Source organism: Aquila chrysaetos, chromosome 16 (genome assembly GCF_900496995.4).
Source record: "Aquila chrysaetos chrysaetos chromosome 16, bAquChr1.4, whole genome shotgun sequence".
In the NCBI taxonomy this organism is placed as follows: Eukaryota; Metazoa; Chordata; class Aves; order Accipitriformes; family Accipitridae; genus Aquila; species Aquila chrysaetos.
The window spans coordinates 6,778,707-6,803,789 of NC_044019.1; the positions used below are offsets into that span (position 1 = coordinate 6,778,707).

At 55.6% G+C, this 25,083-nt stretch overlaps 1 protein-coding gene across 2 annotated transcripts; it reads left to right on the forward strand.

Moving 5' to 3' along the window:
- Nucleotides 1-1,777: 1,777 nt before the first annotated feature.
- Nucleotides 1,778-12,367, forward strand: SERINC2 (serine incorporator 2). Of its 2 annotated transcripts, XM_030039813.2 has the most exons (11): nt 1,778-1,882; nt 8,361-8,522; nt 9,090-9,277; nt 9,384-9,463; nt 9,617-9,754; nt 9,878-10,047; nt 10,138-10,228; nt 10,360-10,495; nt 10,832-11,044; nt 11,574-11,713; nt 11,848-12,367. In XM_030039813.2, exons 1-10 carry the CDS (start codon nt 1,844-1,846, stop codon nt 11,710-11,712), a joined length of 1,356 nt encoding a protein of 451 aa, XP_029895673.1. In that variant the 5' UTR covers nt 1,778-1,843; the 3' UTR covers nt 11,713; nt 11,848-12,367. The 2 variants fall into 2 exon arrangements, with proteins under 2 accessions (XP_029895673.1, XP_029895672.1); XM_030039812.2 differs by having other exon boundaries at nt 11,574-12,367.
- Nucleotides 12,368-25,083: the final 12,716 nt, after the last annotated feature.

Sequence of the window (25,083 nt, forward strand, 5' to 3'; positions counted from 1 at the left end):
CTCCCACAAGATCCTCACAGAGAAGCTGTTGATGCAGGTGGATGAGCAGACAGTGAGGTGGGTTGAAAACTGGCTGAATGACCAGGCCCAGGCGTGGTGATCTGTGGCACAAAGTCTAGTTGGAGACCAGTCACTAGTGGTGTACCCCAGGGGTCTGTACTGGGTCCAGTCCTGTTAAATATCTTCATTAACGATCTGGATGATGGGGCAGAGTGTAGGCTCAGCAAGTTTGCAGATGACACCAAACTGGGAAGGGTGGCTGGTATAGCAGAGGTCATGCTGCCATCCAGAAGGACCTCGTCAGGCTGGAAAAATGGGCTGACAGGAACCTCACGGACTTCAGTAAGGGGAAGGGCAAAGTCTTGCCCCTGGGGAAGTACAGCTCCAGGCACCGGCACATGCTGGGGGCCGCCCAGCTGAAAAGCAGCTTTGCAGAAAAGGACCTGGTAGACACCAGGTTGAACATGAGGCGGCAACATGCCCTTGCTGCAAAGGCGGCGAAGGGTGTCCTTGCCTGCATTAGGCAAAGCACTGCCAGCAGGTCGAGGGAGGTGATCCGGTGATCAGCACTGCTGAGGCCACACCTGGACTGCTGTGGCCAGTGCTGGGCTCCCCAGTACGAGAGACGTGGATGTACTGGAAAGAGTCCAACAAAGGGCCACGAAGGTGATGAAGGGACTGGAGCGCCTCACATATGAGGAAAGGCTGAGGGAGCTGGGACTGTTCAGCCTGGAGCAGAGAAGGCTCAGGGGGATCTCATCAACGTATGTAAATACCTGAAGAGAGGATGCAAAGAGGGCGGATCCAGCCGCTTTTCAGTGTTGCCCAGCGACAGGACCCGTGGCCGTGGGCACAAACTGAAACACAGGAGGGTCCCTCTGAACATCAGGAAACACTTTTTTTACTGTGAGGGTGCCCGAGCACTGGCACAGGTTGCCCAGGCAGGCTGTGGAGTCTCCATCCTTGGAGATATTCAAATGTCGTCTGGACATGGTCCTGGGCAACTGATTCTGGATGGCCCTGCTTGAGCAGGGGGGTTGGACCAGATGACCCCCAGAGGTCCCGGCCAGCCTCAGCCATGCTGTGATTTTGTGATTCTGAGACGGTGGGTGGGCTGGAGCTGGTGGGCGTGCTGGACTTGTAGGACTTGATGGCCAGGAGTAGCCCAGCACTCTGCTCTTCCTGGGCCTCCAGCGCAGTCACTGACCCCACGTCTGCCCTCGGCAGCTCTCAGCAAAGTCACATCAGGCTGCACAAGCGGCATTCAATCACCAAAAATCCCAGGGCTTCATTAATTTCTCTCCTGGAGCCGGGTGCCGGGTGACCCCAGGCTCCCTGCAGCACCCTCAGCTGCTCTGGGGACAGGCGGCGGGGGGGACCAGACCCCCGGACACGGCCTTTCCAAGGGGACCCGGTTCACCGCGAACACACTCAAAACACCCCTCGGGACCCCGAGCTGCCTCCGAAGGCGCCGGGCCCTTCCCGCGGGCTGCTTCGAGGGGAAAGAAAGAGAGCCCCGGCGCTGCGGGCCTGGCCGTTCCTCCCCAGGGCCCCCGCTCCGGCCCGGGCCCACGGTGTCGGCGGGGTCCCCTCGGCGGTCAGCGGCGAAGGAGGGGCCGGGGCTGCCGCTCCCCCGGTCCGAGGGGCTCGGGGCGGCGGTGGAGGGGCTGCCCTGCGGTCGGGAGGGACCCGGGACCCGCCCCCGCCGCCGCGGGGGCCGCCCCGGGGGGAGGCGCGGCGGGAGCGACGCGCCCGGAGCTCGGTGCCCCGGGGCCGGCCCGGGCGGAGCCAGCGCGGCGGCGGCGGAGGGGAGCGGGGAGCCGGCGGCAGCCGCGGCCGCACCATGGGGGCCTGTCTCGGCGTCTGCTCCCTGCTCAGCTGCGTGAGTGCCGGCCCGGGAGGGGAGCGGCGGCGGGGGGGGGGGACGGGACCGAGGCGGGGAGCGGGGCTGCGCCGGGTCCCAGCGCCGCAGCGGCGGGCGCGGCCCGGGGGCCGGGGAGCCGCTGCTGCCGGGGGTCCGGAGGAGGGTTCAGGGGAGGCCCGGGGAGGTCTGAGGGGCACCCCGGGGATGGGCCCCGGTACACCCGGGGGGGCGAAGGAGACGCGGGGGGGGGGGGGGCCCAAGGGAAGCCCGGAGGGTGCGCAGTGCCGCTCCCGGGGGGATGGAGGGGACCCCCGGGGCGATGGAGGGGACCCCCGGAGCAGGGCATCCCACTGCACCCGGGGGTGCGCAGGGGAGACCCAGAGCGGACCCCAGTGCGCTTGGGGAATGTGGGGAGCTGGAGGAGTGATGCCCCCCTGCACCTGGGGGAGTGGGGGGGTCCTGGTCGCCCTGCCCTGATACACTGGGGGGGGGTCCAGTCCTGCTGCACCCATGCAATGCTGAGGGGCCGGGGGTCCTGCCCGGTTCTCACTGCCGAGCCCCAAAGCGGGGGGCTGGGGATGGAGTAAGAGCAGGGATGAGGGGGTGCAGGTCCGTGGGTGGGGGAGGCTCTGCGTGGGGTGCCGTGGCCCAGGGAGGGTGCAGGGTGCGTGATTCGGGGTGCCGTGCCCGGTGATGCAGGGTGCGTGATTCGGGGTGCCGTGCCCGGTGATGCAGGGTGCATGCTTCAGCGTGCCGTGCCCGGTGACGCGGCGGCTGCCCACGGCCGGCGTTGCCTGCCCTGGCGTTGCCTCACCTGCGGGCACGGGGCCAGGGCAGGGCTGTGAGACCAACCCGAGAGCCGCTGGCCTGGAAACCTGGAAATGGGGCCAGTTTTGCAACTTGACCTCAAAGTTTTGGAGGTTTAACGAACCGGAGCTTTTGAAATGTAAGATCGGACGGAGGGCGGTCTGCAAGGCCTCCGTCTGTAACACGTCCGGTATTTTTTCTTATGGGCAGGTATCGGAAAAGCTGGGAGTTACTCTGGAGCAGGGCTGGGGAGGTTTCTGGCCTAGTTCTGGATTTTTTCCCCAAAAAACCTATTCTGGCCCAGGCCATGGTAACAGGATAGAGTTGCTATACAGGTTTAGTTCTCTTATTCTTTCCAGTGGGGCTGGTTGGCTAAAGGGGTGTTTTAGCTCAATTCTGAACTGAAAAACCACAACAGGGGAAAAAAAAACCACCCCCCAAACCAAACAAAACCTTCAATCTTTGTATTTTTTTTAATTTTTAACAAGAAAATCTGAACTAAGTCCTTCTGGTCAGCCTGCATCATTTGACTCAAAGCAGCATCAGATTGTCAAGCCATCTCTTCAGCACTGTCCCGTTAAAACTCTACAAGCTGTTCCTGAGTGAAACTTTGCACCATCTGAGAAAAAATTTCCCTTTCTCTGCCTCCAGTGATTTGCCAGGCTGCCCACCGCCGCCACGAGCAGCGCGGTGGTCTCGAGCTGCCTTCCTTGCGGGACAGGGTTGGTGTTTGCCAGCAGAAGCTTGCCCAAGCTAAAGCAAACCCCAGGGGCAAGTGCAGCCCTCTGGCATGGTTTGGGCACCTCATGGGGACTATCAGCCTCGTTGTACCAATGCAAAGCCACCTGCCAGACGTGAGAGCCACCAGCCTCCCGAGCCTGTGCCTGATCCCGTGGGTTTGGTACTGATTAACCTGCCGGGTTATTCATTTAACAGGAGATAAAGACTGGTTGCTCGGCATTGCTTTTGGTTGACTCAGTCTCTGCCTCCCTGGGTTTGCTGGGGCGAGGGCAGCTTGCAGAAGATGTGGTGTTGGGCTGGTAGTGTTGGGCTGGTGTGGTTGGGCTGTTGTTAGGCTGGTGTAGTTGAGCTGGTGTAGTTGCACTGGTGTTGTTTGGGCGGTGGTGTTGGTTGGTGTAGTTGGGCTGGTGTAGTTGGGTTCATGTTGTTCCATTTCCCTGGGTTGGACTGGGTGGACAGTACTTGTCCGGCTCCAGCCACGCTCTCCTAGTCACCAGGCAGGGGAGGCACAGCAGCCCTTACCTGCAAGTCGCACTGGAGGTGAGCTGGATTTAATGAGGAAGTTGACAGCGAAACTGGAGAGGTTAATCTTTCATCTGCAGCAGCTGAAAACCGATGCTTCCTCATTAATCCACCGCTCTCATGCTGCAGCCACTTCCCTCGGTTGGCTTTTTCCATCCTGCTGTTTGGCCGTTGGCCATGTTCATACTTATGGGCATCTTTGAAAGTCTTTGAAATGAGGTGTATCAAAGGGTGTCCAGTGCTGCCTTAACATGGGAGGATTTTCCCTGCTCTTAACCCATTTGCTTTTTAAAGAGAAAGACTGAATTCAAGAGGTGCCCGGGCAGCAGGTCAGGTTAGCACATGGCACAAGGGATCTGCTTCCTTTGCAAAGGTGCTTAGAGGGGGATACCCAAGAAGGGCACCAGAAGTCATGAAAAAAGGCACCGGGTGACACGCGACTCTCACATTACTGCTGCACAAAGCAGGTCAGCAGAACTGGGCTGCTGTACCCCATTACCTTGGCAGTTGCCCTCCCATGGTTGCAAAAGGCTGTAAAACCTGAAATATTGCTATGGAGCTTGGCCCTCTAAGAGTCATCCTTGAAAATAAACCTCCGGCAGGCTCCAGGGTTGCTGTGGGCTCCCCAAAACCTCATACTAGAAACTACCTCATCCACCTGCAGCTTTCCCAGAGGTCAACCACAGGGTTTGGAGGCTGCACGTGGAGCAAGGATTTCCTTCAGCCCAGCTCCATCCTGGCCCTGTGGACACCCCTGCACCCCCATCCACCTGCACCGACCCTGGGGAAAACGTGACACCCAAGCCTGTGCCTCCTGCAAGCCTTCAGTGGTGTTTGGATGGGAGGCTGAACCCTCAAATCCAACAACCTCCTAAACAACAGCCAACCTCAGGATTTTCCAGGCTGGTTTCAGTGCTTTTAGGACGGGTGCTTTTTGTTTCAGTTGGCACTGAAAGGAGAGGAGCTGGAGGTATTGATGTGCTTAAAGTTAAGGGTGCACTAAGGTGCTTTGCTAGGTCAGGTGAAGTAATGCAGTAATTCTGCCTTAAAAGGGATTTTTGTTGTTCTCTTTTTTTTATTAGAAGGGGAAATACGGTAGTGGTGGCACATTTAAATGCATTCTTGTGCAAGTGGTGCATTTAATGAGCCTGAAAGGAAGCAATCTCTAACTGAAGGCCATTTTTTCTTGTCTTCAAGTTGAAAGCATGAAGTGATGTCCCTTGAGCAGCTCTTGGAGAGGTGGAATGAGGGTCCCTGTGGGATGCAGGGGCTCTCTCACCCATCCCAGCTCCCGTGGGTACCGTCAGCTCAACACAGCCTCTGGTGGGGCTGGGACATGGGGCTGGGATGTGGGTAGAGAGGAATAAATCAGGAAGGAGGTGATTTTTCTCAAATAATGATGTGCTTATGTTTCAAAAAGAAATTCAAAGCCACCTCTAGTGATTCAGGGGCATCAAAGTGATCGCTCATGACCATCCGTGAGCATCCTGGATGAGGGAGCTGCAGGTTTGATGTCCTGCACACAGAGCAGCTCAACATCTGGTTTCCTCTTCTGCCACGTCCATTTCTTACACATGAGAAATGTACATTTGTGTTGATACTTAGTGATATTTAATTAATATTGATTGCTGGGCACAATTAGGAAGTACATAGCCATAATAAACACACAACACGTGCGCATCCCTTAATAGTGGGAGAGAGCTGAACCCTTCTCCTGCTTGCAAGTGCATCTGGCTGGCTGATGTGTCTCAAGTGCAGGAGAGGAAGAGCTGTTCAAAGGGAAGAAATGAAGTATCAAAAGCAAAATAAATCAATGAAGTTAGCTTGTAAGTAGAGGGAAGGTAGTTTGCTGAGGACCAGAGATGGTCACAGGATTTCCTAGGAAGAAGCTGCCTGTGATACAGGAGTTAAAAACGCCCAATGGTCTAAATTTTTAAATAAGTGGATTTGGGAATGTGTTTTAGCTACAGAAAAACATTTTAAAAGCAAAGCAGTAGTATTTTAAACAAACTCTGAATATTTAATTCCCGTTGGTCTCTAGGCAATACCTGTAGCTGGAAGCTTGCCAGTACCTGCTTGGGGATTTCTCTTTGCTCCCTGGGCTGGTGCGTGGGACAGGGGAGGCTGTGCGCTTGTGATGGCTTCAGTGAGATATTAAAAAAAAAAAAGGAAATAGCCTGAAGTTTCCCTATTTTAGAGGACTTGGGGTGTATTTTGCTGCTGCATTGCTTGGGCTGTCTGTCCCGAGAGCCTCACTGTTCCTGCTTACACCATGGGGAGTGGGGCAGAGTTGGGAATTTAGTTTTAATTTAGGTTTTGGGTCCCTTGATGTTTTATTTAGCATTTTAGCCCATCTGTTTGTTTACATGGGGTCAACGCTGGCTCCTGGTTCAGTGGCCCGGAGGGCACAGACACCTGCTTTGCCTTGATGTGAGATGTTGGGTTTACTTCCCCAACCAACCCCGATAAATCCCGAGAGTGCAGCGTCTTCAATGCAAACCCGAGAGATACCTTATTCCCCTATTTTTTCCCCAAATATTGAACATGGGACCTTCTGCTCGCATGACATAGTGGATTAGTGACCCAGCAGTGACAGGCCATCCCAAAAAGCTTCTTCCATTCTCTTGCCTGAAAATGCCCTAGTTGTTCTCCAACTTCACCCTCTTTTGGGAAAATAGGGGTTTCAGGATGTGGCCGCAAGCCAGGAGATCCTGGGGGTGGCATCGGTGATTAAGAGGCTGAAAATCTTCCCCACCCAGCTCAGGGATGTCAGAGTCAGGGCTGGCTATGGCCATATCCTGCATTCCTGCCCCGTCATGGGCTTTAAAACTTGTTATGCAAAACCCCTGCAGCTGTTCTGCCTCTAAGGCAACTGATTGATGCACTCCCAAACTTTGTAGATATTGAATAGGCAGGTAGGTAGCCAAATTGTTGGACAAGCTGGTGACAACAGTGTATACTGGAGCAGCAAAACTCAACTCAACTCAGCCCAGCCCAGCCGAGCTGGTGGGATGCAAACAGCATCTCCCTAATGCTCCTCTGGCGATGGCTTGCAGGAACCAGGGAAGTCTAAGAATATAGTTTAATAAAAATTTCCTTTTTCTCCCTGCAAGCCTTATGCTGCACAATCCTTGTGCAGGAAACCCCTGCCAGTGTTTCGCTAGGTAGTAAGGTTGGGTTTTGTTAAGCTGGGGTTTCCCCAGTTGCCCAGCTCCCCACAGCAGTGGGAGACCCTGGAGTGAGCATGCACCTGGCAGTGCTGCCAATGCTGGCTTTAGGAGCCCAGGACCCACCATGGACTCCCAGGGATGCTGTGCCTCAGTTTCCCCACCTGTAAAGTGGCCTTTGGGGAAGGGGAAGGATGGCAGAACAAGCTAGTTTCCCCATGATGCTGATATCAGTGTTTTCCCCATCCTGTATGTCCTGGTTTTGGCTGGAATAAAGTTAATTTTCTTCCTAGTAGCTGGTATTGTGCTGTGTTTGGGATTTAGGATGAGAATAATGTTGGTAACACACCGATGTTTTAGTTGTTGCTAAGCAGTGTTTATACTAAGTCAAGGACTTTCCAGCTTCTCATACTGCCCTGCCAGCAGAGGCTGGGGGTGCACATGAAGTTGGGAGGGGACACAGCCAGGACAGCTGACCCAAACGAGCCAAAGGGGTATTCCATACCATGTGATGTCATGGCCAGTATATAAACTGGGGGGAGTTGGCCGGGGGACACTGTGCCTCGGGGTCAATTGTATTGTGCATCACTTGTTTTGTATATTCTATTATTATTATTATTATTATTATTATTATTATTATTATTATTATTATTATTATAATAATAATATTTATTTTCCCCCCTTCCTTTTCTGTCCTATTAAAACTGTCTTTATCTCAACCCACGAGTTTTACTTTTTTTTCCCCCAATTCTGTCCCCCATCCCACTGGGTTGGGGGGGAGTGAGTGAGTGGCTGCATGGTGCTTAATTGCTGGCTGGGGTTAAACCATGGCACTGTATTGGATTGGAAAGGCAGCCTTAAATTATTTTACAAGCTCATTTTATTTGGTAAAGAAAAGAAGCTCTGCAGGGCAGTGCTTTGTTTGGACCAGAGCCCTTTTTTGCATGCAATTGCTGGGGAGCTAAAAAGAAGATGAGGGTGTCTCCCAGACTCTTGGTGTCATTTTCCAAGTTGGTTGGTTATTACAGTGAACCCATTCCCGTGGCTTTTTTGGTTTTCAGCAACTTTTTGGGGGGATTTGGGGCCATTTCCATGAGGTCCCGCAGGGTACAGGTTGCAATGCTGGCTGGCGAGAAGCTCTAAGCAAAGCCCCTGGTGCAGTGGTGTGGATTGCTGGGCAGTTCTCCTTACGGTTCGACCTGGGCACGTGTTTTGGGGACAATTTTGACCCCTCCGATGCAGCGATGCTCTCATTGCAGGTGTCCTGTCTCTGCGGCTCTGCGCCATGCCTGCTGTGCGGCTGCTGCCCCTCGGCCAAGAACTCCACTGTCTCGCGCCTCCTCTTCACCTTCTTCCTCTTCCTCGGCACCCTTGTGTCCATCATTATGATAATCCCTGGCGTGGAGAAGGAGCTGCACAAGGTAAATAACTCCTGGAGGTCCTGGGCCTGTTCACCACGGGGAAGAGGTTTAACTCGTGGCGGGTACATGAGGCTGAATCAGAAAGTGAATTTTTGAGGCATGATGTTGCTTCTGTTCCTTTTTTTCTGAGCATCTCGCTGGGAGAGGGTGTTATTAACCCCATCTTTCCACAGAAGGGAAAATGCAGTGGGATAATTTCATGCATTATCTAGTTTGCCCAGATGTCTCCCAGGAAAGTTTCCTACATCCTGTTTTTGGGGTTCCACTGGCCAAGTGACTTGCAAGTCATGGAGGTGGGACTTCAGATGCAGGGAGCTGAGGTCTGCCGGCTGAGCTAATGCGAAGGCTGGGCTAGGGTTTTTGGGAAATGCTGGTTTCATCCCAGCTTTCCACTGACCTGCAGGGTGGCTTTAGCTGTGTCACCCCACCACTGTCCCCAAGAAGGCCAACTGCTTGCTTTATGGGTGGCAGTGGAGCAATCATGGGCTGGCCCATCTTTGGTGGCACCAGGGCTCGCGGTGGGTGCGGGATGCTGGGGTGATGTTCACCCTCCCGTCGCCTTTGCAGCTCCCTGGCTTCTGTGAAGGCAGCGGGTCAGTCCTGGGGGTCCAGACCCACGTCGACTGCAGCAGCTTCCTGGGCCACAAAGCCGTGTACCGCATGGGCTTCGCCATGGCCGCCTTCTTCTTCCTCTTCGCTCTGCTCATGGTGTGCGTGCGCAGCAGCAAGGACCCGCGAGCCGCCGTGCAGAACGGGTGAGCGTTCGTCCCTGGGGGGGGATGCTGGTGTGGGGAAGGGCTAGCCCCCCTCTTCCCCGCTGGCTTCCTGCTTGCAGACCGTGCCTCCTCTCTCCTGCCACAGCTTCTGGTTCTTCAAGTTCCTGGTGCTGGTGGGGATCACGGTGGGGGCCTTCTACATCCCTGACGGTGCCTTCACCTCAGGTGAGGAGCTGCCCGCACTGTCCTCTGCATCTCTGGGTTAACCCTCAGCACAGGATCAAACCTGGCGCTGGAGCTGGCATCCCTGCTGCCACGTGCCCCATTGCCAAATTCCCATTTTCCCTGCTCTTAACTGGTTTTTCTCTTCCCCTCAAGTCTGGTTTTACTTTGGTGTGGTTGGCTCCTTCCTCTTCATCCTCATCCAGCTTGTCCTCCTCATCGACTTCGCCCACTCCTGGAGCCAGCTGTGGCTGCACAATGCGGGCGAGAGCAATGCCAAGGGCTGGTACGCAGGTTGGTACGGCTGGCACTGCAGAGGGTTTAGGGATGGGAAGCTCATCCTGGGGGTGGGTGACACTGAGCTCATGGAGACTCGGGCTCTGCTCCAGCCTCGTTCCTTTTTGCTTTCTCCCCCAGCTCTTTGCATCATCACCTTCATCTTCTATGCCACCTCCATTGCGGCCATAGTGCTGCTCTACATCTACTACACCAAGCCTGAGGGTTGCACGGAGGGCAAGGTCCTCATCAGCATCAACCTCATCCTCTGCCTCATCATCTCTGCTGTGTCCATACTGCCCAAGATCCAGGTGAGGCGGCGGGGGGGCACCTGGGAGGCTGGTGGCCATGACACCGCGGGGTACACGACCAGCCCTGAGCATCCGCCGTTGCGTTTGCAGGATGCTCAGCCGCACTCGGGGCTGCTGCAGGCGTCCCTCATCACCCTCTACACCATCTACGTCACCTGGTCCGCCCTGGCCAATGTACCAAGTAAGCAGGATGCGGCCTCGGGTTCGGGAGGGGGGTGCACAGGGCAGGACCACACGCTGGGTGGTTGCTTTGCACCCCTGGGTCTCTGGGGGCTGAGGAAAGGTGCTGAACTCCCTACACGTCCTCCCCAGCCCAGACCTGTAACCCCACGCTGCTGGTGAGGAACAGCACCGGCTCGGCGACAGCCACCCAGCCGCTGACAACCTGGTGGGATGCCCCGAGCATTGTGGGGCTGATAATCTTCATCCTCTGCACCCTCTTCATCAGGTGAGGACTTGGCTCATGTCCCCAGGGACTGCACTGTCCCTCTGCCTGCCCACAGCAGAGAGGCATCGGGAGACTTTTAGGGAAAGACAATGCTGGAGGGGAGGTCGCAACTTGGTCCAGGGTTTTTGTCACTAAGTGCCTCTTGCAAAGCCGTCCCGGTCCCCAGGGACACAGGCAGGCTGCCCTGAGGGGTTGTGGGTGCAGCTTTTAGGGTTTCCGCACAAGCTGCATCCCGCAAACTGCCCTGCCTGTCCTGGGGATGGCCCCACTCGGGCTGGGGGCAGCCGAGGAGGCAGTGGGCAGGCAGCCCTGAGCCTGCTCTCCCTCTGCCTGCAGCGTCCGCTCCTCGGACCACCCGCAGGTCAACAAGCTGATGTTGACGGAGGAAAGTGCGGCCGGGGCGGGCGGCGAGGCGGCGGCCGTGGAGAGCGGGCTGCACCGTGCCTATGACAACGAGCAGGATGGCGTGTCCTACAACTACACCTTCTTCCACCTCTGCCTCCTCCTTGCTGCCCTCTACATCATGATGACCCTCACCAACTGGTACAGGTGGGCAGAACTCCCGTGGGGACCGGGGACTGTCCCCCTTCCTCTGCATCCACTTCTCCTGGTGTCCTCCCTGCTCTTGCGCTGGGCAGAGCTGTTTGCTGAGATGTGTCTGTGTGCAAGCCCACTTAATGTGCACCCTAATCATGTTAATTATTTCTAGGTAGCATAGGGCTGCCTGTGGCAGGTTGTGCCTGGGCTCACCATCTGTCTACTGCAGCATCTTCTGGTGCAGCCCAGGATCCCTTGGGACATGGGGCGAGCAGGGACCCAGCCCATGGGGTGCTGTAGGCTGCAGCGGTGGGGTCACATCCCCTGGGTGAGCTGCAGGCAGCTGCGCGGCTGCCGGGAGCTGCGTGGCTGCAGGCACGGGGCTCCTCCGCTCTCTCCTCCATGCTCTTTGCATTGCACCCGTGGCTCGGTGCTCGCAGCCTCCATCCTTCTCCAGCGCAGTTGCTGCCCGCCGTGCTCGCCGTGCCACCCTGCAGGCGCAGCACAGTGATGGGTGCCGCCTGCTCGTTTGCTGTTTCAGGCCGGATGAGAGCTTGCGGGTGCTGACGAGCCCCTGGACGGCCGTGTGGGTGAAGATCTGCTCCAGCTGGGCCGGGCTCCTGCTCTACCTCTGGACGTTGGTGGCTCCGCTGGTGCTGCCGAACCGAGACTTCAGCTAAGGTGGCCCTGAGCATCCTGCTGCTGGGTCGGAGCCGCCGTGGCCTTGTCCCTAGAGGCCGGGGACAGCCCCAGCTCTGCCTTGGCCTCAGGTTCTGCATGCTGGAGCTGCTATGCTGGGTTGTGCCTTCTTGCAGGTTTTCTGTTTTAATTTGAAAGGGATGAAGTGCCAAGCAGGGAAAATCAGCAAGGGCTGAGAAAAACTTGAAGATGTTTTTAAAGCTCTTATCATCTCCATGTTTGTCGGTGCCTTTGGCGGTACCTCCATACCCTCTTCTAGCGGAGACCACCGCCTTGCCTTGGGAGGGTTTGGTTTTCACCAGCTGCTGTCGTCTCGCTTGGTGCCCTGGGACCGCGGTGCCTTTTGGAGGGGCTCTGGGGACCGGCTGTGTACCAGGACCCAGGACCTGGCCAGTGTTGCCTTCCAAAACAGCCTGGAGGAAAATGAATCTCGGGAATTCGTGACTGGAGGCAGATGTCCCACTGCACCCCCCAGCCTCAGCGGTGGCTCCAACTCCTCGAGGGCTCTCCTGCCCAGCCCTCCCCACGGGAGAATGGGTCCCTGGTCCTTGCTGGAGGACAGGTCGGGTTTCCCGCAGGCTGTGCTGGCCTGGCCCCAATGTCTTGCCTTGTTAATAAAGTCTTGTTTGGAATAAACCTGGCAGATTTGTCCTTCTGGGGTTTTTCCTGCCGTGTGTGCTGGGTGCATGGGAGGTGGAGGAGGAGAAATGTATTAGAGACCTGACGCCGGGGTGAGGGCACAGCTGGCTGCCCCGTGGGTGCAGGTAGGGTGGCATCGCATTGGGGGGCACGGCGGCTTGGAGCCCTGGACCCTGTTGCCGGCCGGTGGGACCCCGAGAGCCGCTGCCGGAGGAGGGCACGTTGCTCGCAGGGCAGGTGGTGGCGGTAAGCCCAGCGGAGTGCATGCACCACATGGTGGGGTGCACACAGCGTGGGGGTGCACACAGCGTGGGGGTGCCCACCGTGCCCAGGGGCACCTGGGGATGGGGTGGGCACCACGGAAGGGTGCGCGGCGTGCTGGGACGCACGGCGGTGGGAGGCGGGAGGTGCCCGTCGCCCACCCCAGCCGGGGCTCCCAGGCAAAGGGCCCCCCCCCCGCCCCGGCCCTGCCCGGTGCCGGAGCCGCGATTCGGCCCATCCCCGTGGCCAGGCTGGCTTTGTGCCGGAGGAGGGGGCCGGGCCCCGCCGGCGGGAGCGGGCACGGCCGGGCCGGGGGCGCCGAGCGGCTCGGCCGGGGACGGGCCTCCGCCGCCAGGGGGCGCTGGCAGCTCGCGCTGCCGCACCCGGCCCGCGGCACCCAAAACCCCGCGCCCAAAACCCAAAACCCCGCGCCCAAAACCCCGAACCCTGCTCCCAGCACCCTGCACCCAGCAACCCTCAGCCCGCACCCTTCATCGTGTGTTCTGCATCCCGCGTCCGTCATTCCGCACCCCGCGTCCTGCAGCAGCCTGCGCTGGGGTGTGTGGGCGGTGCTGGGGGGTGAGGCCTGGGCAGAAACTGGGGGGCAGATGCACCCCCCAGCAGTGTGTTTGCAGATGCCCCCAACCTTTGCCGCTCCAGCCCAGGCCACGTAGGTGGGGGAGCTGCAGGAGCCCCCACTGCAGACCAGCTGTGCAACCAGCAGCAACGCACCAGGGAGCTGACCGGCACCTGGGTGACTCGAATATCCCCATAGGCACCTTGGGCAAGTGACACTTGCCAATGTGACATAGCAGCAGCTGGAGGTGACACAGTGACGGGGTGTCCCAAGTCTCCAGCTGAGCCAGCAGCAAGTCTCTAGCTACCACCAAAATGCCTTGTCCCTGGGATTTTCTCTGAAACAAGAAATCCTTGTTCTTTCATTTGGCTCTCCAGCTATATCCAAAGAGTTCCAGTGTGACGCTGCTGGAATAACCCAACAGCGAGCGGCAATGTGCTCGTTCCCTTGGCTTGGGAAGGCCTGGATCGCACAAGGGCCTGCTACAAGATTTATTTTCACTTCATGCCACCTATCCATTATTTATTTAAACACGAATAATCTTTGCTTGCTGTTTTCTTTAGGAGATGTTTCAGACCACTAGCAAATACACCTCAATGTAATGAGCATTGCAGCCCCAAAACAACTAAGGAAACTGAGGCAGGGCGACTCGGGGTGACTCTGGCTGTGCTGCTACAGCTGCCAAGCCATGCTGCCGCCGGCATCCTTTGAGTTTGGGTTTCAGCATAGAAAAACCTCCCCATGGTGCGTTATTCCCTCTATGATGTGACTGCCCCATCTGACTCTATTTATCTATTCACACATTCGTCCAGCTACGGAGCCCCCGAAGCAGGAGTTCAAACCACAGAGAAGCCTGGCTGCTATTGCAAGCACCGGCTGTATATTTTAATGCAAATAAATAAATTAAAAAAAAGATGGATTGATGGCAAGGCAAAAAAACCCAGGCCTAAACATGACATGAGTGAGGGTCATGGGCAGAGATGCAGCGTTCAGTCTGGGCCCTTGCAATCCCCTCCTGGTGCCTGTCACGGGAATGGAGAGTTGTGGCTGTTCTGCATTTGCTTCTTAGCAAGCAAGATCCGTTTCTGAGTCCAAATATCCCATCGTCCACAGGCAGGGGGGATGGGAAGCAGCCCCCTGCCAGCTGGGCATCACCTCTGAGCTCACCTGAGCCTGCAGGAGAGGCTGCAGGGAGCATCCATGGAGGCTGTCACCCTCCAGCTCAGGGTGACAACCTAAGAGGCGCACGCTGCCGGACAGCCCAGAATTACGCCTGGGATTCCCCAGCCATGGCTTTGCATCACGGTGTCACGTCCCAATTTCTCAGGACGATGTCTCAGGCTTGCTGATTCCCAGGTCAGGATTAAGGTGAAATGACACCAGGGATCCTTTAACTCACAAAACTCAACTTTTATTTGCTCACAAGAATTGGCATGCTCACCACAAAAATTGGCATGAAACTACATCAGTAAACTGTGTAACATGCTAACCCTACATCACCAAACATATACTACAGGCCTTGCTTATTCGGGGATCAGTTCAGGGAAGACAATAAGGAGAGCCCTCCTGTTGAGTCATGAGGTTCAGAGTAGACTCCCTTGTTTTCTAGACTCTTTCTCAGTGACAAGCCATGGGGTGGCTGGATCCACTCCTAGTCCCAGACTTGGTCAATGGTTTATGTCTAAAGGGATAAGGTGTAGGGATTCTGGAAAAAAAAGAGAGAGAGACAGAGAGAGAGAAGAGAAAGATGTCACCGGTCCTGGGTGCAGCGTTGGTCCAGTCAGCCGAGGGGTCCAGTCCCGGTGGGCTTGCACACATGGGGCTTCAGTTTCTGTCCTTTTATCATCCTTGTCCCTCCTTCGGGCGCACACTCGAACTTATTAGGCTAATTAGGTGTCATGAGCGGTTTGTGAGCCTTTGGGCTTGGGGTCATTTGGGGAGCAACTTCCCCTTCCCTGCAGACATGATCTTTTGCCATGCATGGTGAGCTGTCCTGCTCAGCACATCAGAACAGCGTTATCAGACCAGGGAGCTGTGCACCCTCTGGCACAGCCTCCCCCTCCTGTTGCTGATGGGTGCTGCTGGGCTGCTTTACACCTGGGGTTCCTTGCTATGCAGGGTTCCTTGTTAAGGAGAGTTTGTCATTAAGCAGAACTTGCCCCACCACAATGTTTGAGACATTAACTCTTTCAGGCTCTCACACACGGGTCTGATGGAAAAGGGAGGCACCAAGGAGAGTTTTTGTGCATGGGTGTTGCACAACTGGCATAGAGGCAGTGAGGGTCTAAAAACTTCCTTTTTTTTGGTGATCGTCACTTCCAGAAGGAAATGTTCTCACGTAACTATACTTTTGGGAGGCTAGCTGGTTGTTTAAATATACAGCATGGGCTGGTTGCTCCAGCTCTGCTAGTGATGACGAGGTACGGGCTGTCTCCAAAGTGTGCCTGGTTTAGATAGCATCGTCGGCCTCCAGATCCTGGTGGCTTCAGTAAATGGTCCATTGGCAGGCATGGGCCAGACCGGAGCACCCACAGCCACCTTGTTTCAGAAGTGGCGTGACCCTTTTCATTCTAATTTTCTGGGTGAATAATTCATCAGCAAACATCTGCCATCTTTTGCTCAGCAAAAAACACAGCCCTGGGTTGGGTCCCCTCCCTGCCTGTCCCTCCCCATTGGGCACCCGAGTCTCAGCCCCAGCCTGGAGAGCAGGATCAGACCATGCACGTACTGGGAAATCCACACACCGGCACGGGCACTATCTACTGATGTGGCTTTAAGTGCTCTAGTTTGCTCTCCCTGGGGCACGGGGCACCTCAGAATGATGGATATGGGGGAAATAGCAGTAACGGCTGAAATTGGGGACCCCAGGCAAAGTCACTCAGCAGTTTGACTAACTGAGTGACTAACACAAAAGATAACTGTGATCACTGCGTTGCCAAATTAAACTGAATTTAAACCCAGGGATGGGGACAGTACCCTCCTGGAGGTGCTCAGGTCATCAAAGGGTTTAGGACCACGCAGAGGGGGGACCCTCCAGCAATGCCCAGGTCCAGGGTGACAGGGGCAGCCGCAGTCCCAAACCTCTCCCCTGCCCGCCCCGGCCCCCAGGCGATGCCAGCGCTGCCAGGGGCTTCACAGCATCGTTTTATTCTCTTTAATGCATGGTCTCCCTTGTTTTTTATTTTATTCATGGGATTAACACATCGGGCAGCAGCCGGACTGGCTTTTGCTCAAAAGAGGAGGGGAAAGCGTTTACATAATTCATTTAAATGAGGCACCCGGGGAAATCCAAATTGGACTTCCAGCATGTTTACAGTGCCACGCAGAGCCCCATGATCCGCATCTGGAGCCATTAATGCCTCCCAGACGGACCACAGAGCATGTATAATTAATTGTGGAGCGAAGCCATTGCCCAGCCTCCAAAGACAACGCTCAGAGGCAGCATCGCCCAATGCTGTCCCCCCCGGGGCACAGATTTATTTCAGTGGGTCTTTTCTCTTTCCCAAGATGTTCAACCAACCTTCCTTGGGGTAGGAAGATGCTGGGGAACCGGTGGGGTTAAAGCAGCAGGAGGAATAAGACAAGCTGGGCTGCAAAATCACAGCTGCTTGGCTGGGCTTGTGGGCAAGCATCATCTGTGAGGATTCCTCGGTGTGTGTTTGAGCATAGCAGAGCCCCACAGCAATGGGCAGGCATCAGGGCTGAGCCCTGCCCTGGGGAAGGGGTGAGAGGGACCCCTTGGAGGGGAGAAAATCCACTACAGGGAGGAGGAAATGGGCCAGCACCACTTAGCCCCAAATATCCCCGTGTTGTTTTGCAGACGCATGGACCAAGCATCCCCTGGTCCGACGCATGGGGATGTTTGCTGCTGGGCGAGGCACCGTGGGTGCTCCAGGGGACCTGGCCCCAGGCTCAGCTCCCTCCCTGCCTTCAGAGAATCACTCTCCACGGTTTCCACCCAGTGAAACGGGTCTAATATCGCTCCCTTGGGTGCTCTCCGGGCTGGCTGCCAGCTGTGGTCCAGGGTGGCGGTTTGTGGGTTTCTAAGAAGGTGCCCCCGGCCTTGCACGGGGACACAGGGGCACCTCATCCCACTCAAACACTTTATTTCTAAAACCCCAGAGCAGGGAGTGACCCCTCTGCCTCCCCGCTGCTTTCTGGAGCTGCTTTCTCTACCTTCAGCAATGCTTTGAAGAGCAAAGGAGGGATGTGAAGGAAGACAGGGAGTAAAAAAAAAAAAAAAAAAAAAAAAATCAAGCTTGAACCCTGCTGCTACAGAAACATCTGTATCTATAAATATCTGCCGATGTGAGTGGGAACAGACTGTATCTCCAGCAGCTCCCTAAGGCAGCGGAGCAGCCTCGCCCCAGCTAACCTCATTCCAACACATGCTCCTGTAACACACACAAGTTGCTGCAGCTTTGCAGGCATTTTTCGGGGATAAAACCCCCCAAAACTGGTTTCTAAAAAAAGAAGAAAAAAGTGAGTGTTGTCTTCTTGTTTACAGCTCAGTCAGCGGGAGGGTAAGCCGTGGCCCTGGAGGATGTGACTGGCCCTCTGGGGTGCAGCGGGGCTGTCCCACTGGTTCTCGCTGGGACACAATGTCCCACTGCTGGTCCCCACCCTGCTGTCACCCCTTTCAGTGGCCTTCCCCATCTCGCCAGCCTGGCTCACTTATGCTCAGAGAAACCCATATCGAGCGCAGATTTGCTTTTTCACCATGCACGAACCCTCCTGCAGCCACAGTGGCCCTGGGGCAGGGAGATGCTCACCCAGATGGGAAACTGCTGAGTTCCTGGATGGATCCATCCCTGCCCTGACTCTCTGCAGAAGCTCAGCACCAGCCCTGGGGCAGGCAGGGTGGGATGGTGGCCAGGGGCGACACAGACCCCCATAGGCTGGAGCTGGTCCATGGACATGCCAGTGTTAAAGAACTTTCTCAGTGGGGTTTGATCTGCAAGTGCTGACCATCACTGCTCCAGGTTGCTCCCACTGGGGAGATGTCCCTCGCTGTCCAGCCAGGGACAGGAGGGGGTTGTTGGAGGCCATCACTGCTGCCACCTGCATTAGTTGAGATTTCCCATCAGAAGTGCTCTTAAGACAGGTGTTGCCCACACCCCATACAGTTCACACCATACAATATTCAGCTGCTCCCAGGGGTCTGACCCCTTTCTGGACACGTGTGTGACCTCCTGGTGCCCAAGAGCCATGGCTGCTGGTGCAAGACACGGAACAGGACACGGACCTTTCCATGGCGTGGGAGTTGCTGAAGCCTCAGCTGCAAAGAGGTCCCTGCAAGCTCTTGCTGGTGCTGTGGCAGATGGTGGGTTTCCACTGGTGAGGACCATACCACGCTGAGGTTTTCCAGATCCCAAGCTAGAAATAACACTGGGCCTACAGATGTGGAGCCAGCTCTGAACACCCCCAAATCCTTGTTCAGATCACACGGAGTCAGCAAGGGGGGAGATGATGTTGCTTGGACTCTGCAGCCCTCCCTGTTGCTCATGCAGATGGTTGGGGGAGTGTGGTACATACGGGGCACCCCAGAGCTCCTGCAGGCAACAGCTACAAGGTCATCCCACATCGCTCAGTCCCCCATCAAGTAAAATCCATCCTTCGTCCCTCCTTGGTAGTAGGAGCCTGCATGCACATGCACTTCAAGAGGTTATAGGGCATCTCCTTTCCCATCTCCAGCAAAACTACCCTCTTCCAGCTAAATCCCACGGTCCCGTTGCCTGTCCCAGGGCTGCCGGCTCTCTGTGATACTCCATGGGGTTGGCCCTGCCAGGCTGCTCTCAAGAGGCCATTTCTCCAAGCCACGCAGAACCGCCGTTGTACTTTTTTCCTAGCATCATTTATGTTATCTGTGCTTGGACTGGGGCCATAAGCCCCCAAGCATCCCCTTAAGTGCAGCGCCATTTGGCTCAAGGAAGGGGGGGTCTGAGCCCCCCAGCTCAGAAGATCCCAGGGGGCTGAGCAAGGAGTGGAAACATTTGCTCTGAAGGACGCTTGCACCTTTGGCTCTTTCAACTGGGTCCCATTTCCACTTTTTTTTTGGCTTCCCTCCTCCCAAAATGCCGACAAGGCGACACGTCACGTCCCAGCTTTTCAAGGACTCAGCTTGCTCCGGGTCCTGGAGAAACCCTATCCCAGAGAGCATCCTCCTGCCCAGCCCGCTGCTGCCCGTCACGTAGGGCTGCCGCAGATGTCCGCGCTGCCCCGCGCGGGAGGTGCTGGGGACCCTCGGAGCTGGCGCGTGTGTCAGCAAAGAAGGCAGCAGTGTGGGAAGCACAGGCTGCCCTTACGTCACCCTCCTCCATGGGTTCTTCTCGGGAGCACCGGGGCAGTTCTGTTGTGTTTTTTCCTTTTTTTTTTTTTGTTCTTCTTTTTTTCCCCATCTCCCTGTAACAACTAGGACTTTTCATAAGCTGCGTCCCTCCCCCTCTTTTCCTCTCTGACTCATTCCCTTCTGCCCTTGCAGCCGGGGATGTGCAGCTCCCCACGTCCCACAGCAATGCTCTCCCTCCGGCGTGGCGATCCGCAGCGGTGACACTGACGGCGCAGCCCAGGAGGGGCAATCCCGGGGTGAGGTACAACGAGGGACTTAATGCAACAAAGTGAACATTTTCTTCCCTTTTGTACTAATACTACCAGTGAATTTCAATGCTGGAAATAAACACTTGCTCATCTCAAAGATGTTCATAAGCAGAAATCCCCCCACCCCGGTGGCAGAGGGGGCTTTCATGGAGCATTGATGCAGCTGGGAGATGCGGCAACATGAGGACAGGCTGGCCAGAGTCTGGTCACCCAGCCAGCGTGCTGCTCCAGACTGTGGTACTATCCTGTGCCATCCTCGTTAGAGTCCCGCTGATGGCTGGGGAGGGTGTGGGGTGGGTTACCTGGGGCCCCCACTGGGCTGGGAGAGGGGTTGGCTGCTGATACCTGGGAGTGATGGAGATGGCTCCATCAGCCCTGGTGTTTGTCCTCAAAATGGCAGCCTGACCTCACTGGCAAGTGCTGTCACATAGCTGACACATGCTTCATCCTTTCCCCACACTGATGTTAGTGACTGCAAAGCCTACAAAATAAAAGCACCTGAAGGCTGCTGGTCCTTTTTCTGTCCCCAGGGCCCTCCAGCTGCTGTTGCAGCACTTCTACTCTGGCAAAATGGCAGGGAACAAAAATGTCTCCTGTCCCCAGCCCCTCCCATCCACCTCCCCTTGGCTATAAAAGATGCAGTGATCCCCAAACCCAGTTAATGACTACTCTTCGAGCATCACACCCCAACTCCACCTCTAATCCCAGCACCCCACACCAGCCCAGACCCGCTAGGCCCATTAAGGGGAGGTTAAACAGCTTGGAGAAGTGGCCAGTGTCGCAAAGAAAGCCAGGCCAGTGCTGGGGTTATAAACTGGTATTTGTGACACTCAAAACCTCACAGGACACCCCTTACTGTGGCTTCGCCCACCCTGGAGCCACGGCAGTGGGAAGGCACTGAACTCTGCATTGAAGACGCATGTGTCCATCGCTCCACAGTGCTTCGGTCCCATCCTGACATCCAAATGCAGGTGGGCTGCTAATAATCCACACGATTTTGGTCAGTAATAAATAAGGCAATATCACAACTAGTGGGGCTGTTGCAGGAACACTCGTGGCCAGCAAACAGCCTGTGTCGTGCTCAGGGGAGCATCTGCAGCACCATTTCTTCCTGCTCCTGCAAAGAGCTTTCAGGCTGAAACTGGACTTAGAGGGAATTTTTGCAGTTTCACTAAGTTGGAGGAAATTTGATTAAATAAACAAACAAAATGGCCTTTCAGCTGAAAGGAATAGCTCCACATGCAGAGCTCCTGCCAGCCAGGCCTCCCAGCTCCCCCATGCAAGGGAGGGAAAGGATTGAGCATGGGCTGGTTGCATTTCCCCATCTCGCTGCTCTCCATCACCAAGTGGACCTCTGGGAGCAAGAATCCCACCTGGCTGCTCAGTGCTGCTCACTCTTGTAATCAGACACAACCTGAGCTTGCACTTAATTAGCACAATTTGTTGCTTGGGCTGTGTAAGGCAATGCCACTAATCCTTGCGAAGGAGCAGCTGAGCACACACGGCCTCTCATTCACCTTCTCCCAAAGGCTGGTTATATCACCTGCAGGGCAAAACCCAGGGCAGGCGGCAGGGCTGTTCAAACAGAGAGAGGGAGATTGGCAGCTGGGGGACAACTACTCTGTCATGGGGATATTGATGCACGATACAGCTGGGATGGCTGCTGTGTGAGAGGTGTGTTAGTACTGGAGGTTTGCTAGGGGCGGGAAGGGAGCACTCATGTGCCCAGAGGCAGGGACCAGTTTCTGCTCAGCTCTGTGCCTTTTCTGTGATTTATATGGTTTGCAGGAGGTCAGGCAGGGGAATGGGCAGGGGGTACAAAGGCAGGAGTTGAAACAGGTCAGGCTGGAGGTTCACATAAAAGAATGGCCGTATCCAAGTGCAATGCAGTGACACTAAATACGCAAAAGGTTTTAGGGGCAAATGCAGTAGGGTGTTACAGGAACGTTGTTTGATCCCTGTGCATTTGTGTCAGTAAATGTTTTTCTGCACTAAATCTTTACTGGTGCTCTGGAGACGGTGAAGCTCCAGGCTGTGCTCTCTGGTGTGCAGGGAGGATGAACCTTGGTGCCACTGCAGTGCCCGCTCCTACAAGCTTGCAGCCTGGATTTGCAGAAGGATTTAAGGGCTTAGCTTCCACTGCTGAGGCACCAAAGTGCCTTTGAGGGTCTGGGCTGGAGGATTTACATACAATTTGCCACTGTCATTTTGTTGCTTCTCATGGAGACAGCTGGGAATTGAGGAGGGACGAGGCCTCCCGTCGCAGCGATGCCCTGAGGTCCTGCTCTCTGACCACGTGCTGCAGCTGCAGCGATGCCCACGGTCCCTTCTGGGTGCTGTGAAACCAGCCCAGACCTGGCTGCTGGTGGCGTTGGCTTTGCATTGCTCTTCCTCGGTGCCAGATCGCTTTGCCGCCTGGATTTTGTGGGAGGAGGACTTTTTGCCAAATCGCTTAAAAACCTGCAAACACACATTTGTGTGCTAGAGACCACGAAAGCCCCCAAATCTCTGCTGCTGGGACCCAGCCGGATAGATGCATGAGCAAGCTGTTGTCCAAGGAAACCAGTTGCTGTGGGAGCTGAGGTCCCAGGGGGGTGACACACGCAGTGCCCCGGGGGCAGCAGCAGCACCTCAGCCTCTGCCACCCCCCTCCTCTCCCCTGCTGCCAGCCCTGGGCACGGTGCAGGCAGCAGCGGGAGGCTGGGGTAGTGGGGGGGGTTGCATCCCCACCCACGGCAAACCATCTGGGGCTGCAATGAGTGAGACTCAGCTGATAGCGAGCAACGCTTCCAGCGACTGTGGGCGCGCGGACCGGGGTGAGGATGGCTCGTCTCTGCAGCCCCCGCTTCTACTGGGGCTGCTGGGGGTAGCTGGGGCTACGAAATGAGCAGGCTTTTTATTTTCCAGGAGTTAAGGGCTAAGGAGGAGGTAGGGGAAGGTACTTTATTAGACTGTTTGCTCCAGAGAGGGACCTGAACAGGGAAAGAAATCTGCTGGAAGAACCTCTTCCCTGCGCAGGGCGCCCGGGTGCCTGTCCCCGCATCTCCCTGGGGATGGCAGCTGCTCGGGCTGCCTCTCCCTTTCTCACAGTCTTGTGTTGTGGTTGTCATGAGGATATCAAAAATAAATGAGCAGCTCAGGATCTCGCCTGGGGGGTTGCAGCCTCCATGGCTGGATGCGGCCATGGTCACACTCCATCTCTCCAGCTACCCATGAGGCTGGTCCAGCGCAGACAGCACAGGAGCATCCGACTGTTTGTGATGGAGCACCCTGAGCACACCCACACCCCTGGGGCAGACGGTTCTGCACCTGGAGCTGGTCCTGGATCATGTCCTATGTCATGTCAGGGCTGCCCGTGGCTGCAGCAGGCATGGGAGCACCGTGGGCCTGCCAGGTCCCATCCTGCTCGTGCTCAGCTGTCCTGGGACATTACTTAGTGTTTACTCCAGGAGCTCAGGGGTGTCTCTGTAAACCCATGCGAGCCCATGATCAACCCTAATTACATCATTCCTGACAGATATTCCTCTCTCTGGGCCTTAAATCCCCCAGAGAAAAGTTAAATCGCTCTGGCCCTGGGGATGCTGCATCCTCCCCAGGCAAACCCCTCTAGCACTGGCCATGGTCGGACTCTGCCCCGTAGGTCCCTTGCTGCAGCGGCCGTTCCCGTGCTCCCCGTGCACCTCTGCAGGCAGGCAGCACTGCGTGCCCGTGCCCCGCTTACACCCACCATCGAGCAGCCTGACAACTTCATGTGTCTTGCAGTTATTTTCCTGTTTACACATCCCAAAGTGCTGTTTATCGGTTGTGACAGCTTGACATGGCTGACTCATGCTCAGCTTGTGATAGGCTCTAACCCCCAGCTCTTCTTCTCACTGAGCTCCCACCAGCCCCTTGTGCCGTCCCGTGTTTGTTCCACCGAGTAGCTCAGCTTGGGCATGGGGGCTTGTGTTTGTTCCTCGTGTGGGGCTGCCTGGTTTTTCACATCAACCTCTCCAAATTTGCAAGAGCTCTGCGAACGCCAGCCCTGTCCTCCAGCGTGTCGGTGGGACTGCTTTGGTGCAACCTGGAAAATGAATATCTCCCTTCTCTGTTCAGAGCCTGCAGTCATGAACAGCAGTGCTGAGTGGCACTGTTTCATGAAAAGCATTAAGGAGCATTATTTAATGAAGATATTGGACTTCTACTGTCTTTCCTTTGTCATTATTTACAGTCGGAGACATTGAGGCATGATGACTTTCTCAAGGACATCAAGGAAGCCCGTGTAGTGCAGGAAATAGGGCGTTTTGGTCCCAGACTGACACTCTGCCCTCTCTTGCATGCTGCCCTCTCAGCACTCTGCTTCCTCTTCTCCTTCCCACGTTGCACTTCTTGGCTACAGGTAGGACCAGAAACCAAACAAAACCCAGCCATTGTCTGAGCCTAAGGGGTCTTCTTCTGGCATCCCCCCACCAAATAGCTGCATAAACCCATTTTCTTTATGAAACCAGACTAACAGAGTTCACCAAAGAGAAATGCTCACCACCACTGCAGACTGACACAGAAAAGGTTCCAGGTGAAGATGATTTAATGACTGTTTTCCAGGATTTGCTCTACACTCTGCCCTGTGCTTTGGTAATCAGGCACCTCCAGGGTGGGCATGTGCTTGTTAATTTTTCCCTGGCTTTTATGAATCGAGCAGCTCGATCTGTGCTGAATTGCAGCTTTCCATTTTTCTAAGCAGATGTGAGCCATAGTCTCAGTAAAGTAAATTGCAGACATTTGGCCCCAGAAACAAACTCTTGGGGCTGTGAGCATCAGCCACAGACTGCCAGTTCCCAGGCTGCAATAGTCCTGATGTGCGTTATTTTTAAGAGAGGGTGAGACGGGCCTTAATATGGTTTTGAAAAATGATGCAAACTGGCAGGCGGGATTGCTGGATCTTATTTGCAACTGCACTGTGCCCTGGGACATTGTGAAAGGAACATGAATGTGGCCGTAGCCACAGTGTCCTTTCCAGGGACACTGTGCATCCCTCGGCAGAAGTCCCTTGGCTGGGCTGTCCAGCCTGAGGGGAGTGAGACAAGCAAGGTCTTGAGAGCAAAGGAGGCTGAGTGGAAAATGAGATGCAGGAGGGACTGGGAGGTATGTGGGAAGAAATCCTTAAGGATTCGCATAGTCGATAGTTGGGCTCATCAAAGAAAGGGCTTTGTTAAAAAAGACAGTGGAAAAGACCATCAAGACACCACTTAGAAAAGCTTTGTAAAGGCCAAGGGTTGCTAAATGAGCTGAAGCAATTAGA

Bases quoted from the DNA above. Each gene is read 5' to 3' on its own strand.
- SERINC2 (XM_030039812.2), top strand. From the start codon at position 1,844: ATGGGGGCCTGTCTCGGCGTCTGCTCCCTGCTCAGCTGC. The intron at 9,278-9,383 runs GTGAGCGTTCGT...CTCCTGCCACAG, and splicing joins CGAGCCGCCGTGCAGAACGG to CTTCTGGTTCTTCAAGTTCC. The intron at 10,048-10,137 runs GTGAGGCGGCGG...TTGCGTTTGCAG, and splicing joins CCATACTGCCCAAGATCCAG to GATGCTCAGCCGCACTCGGG.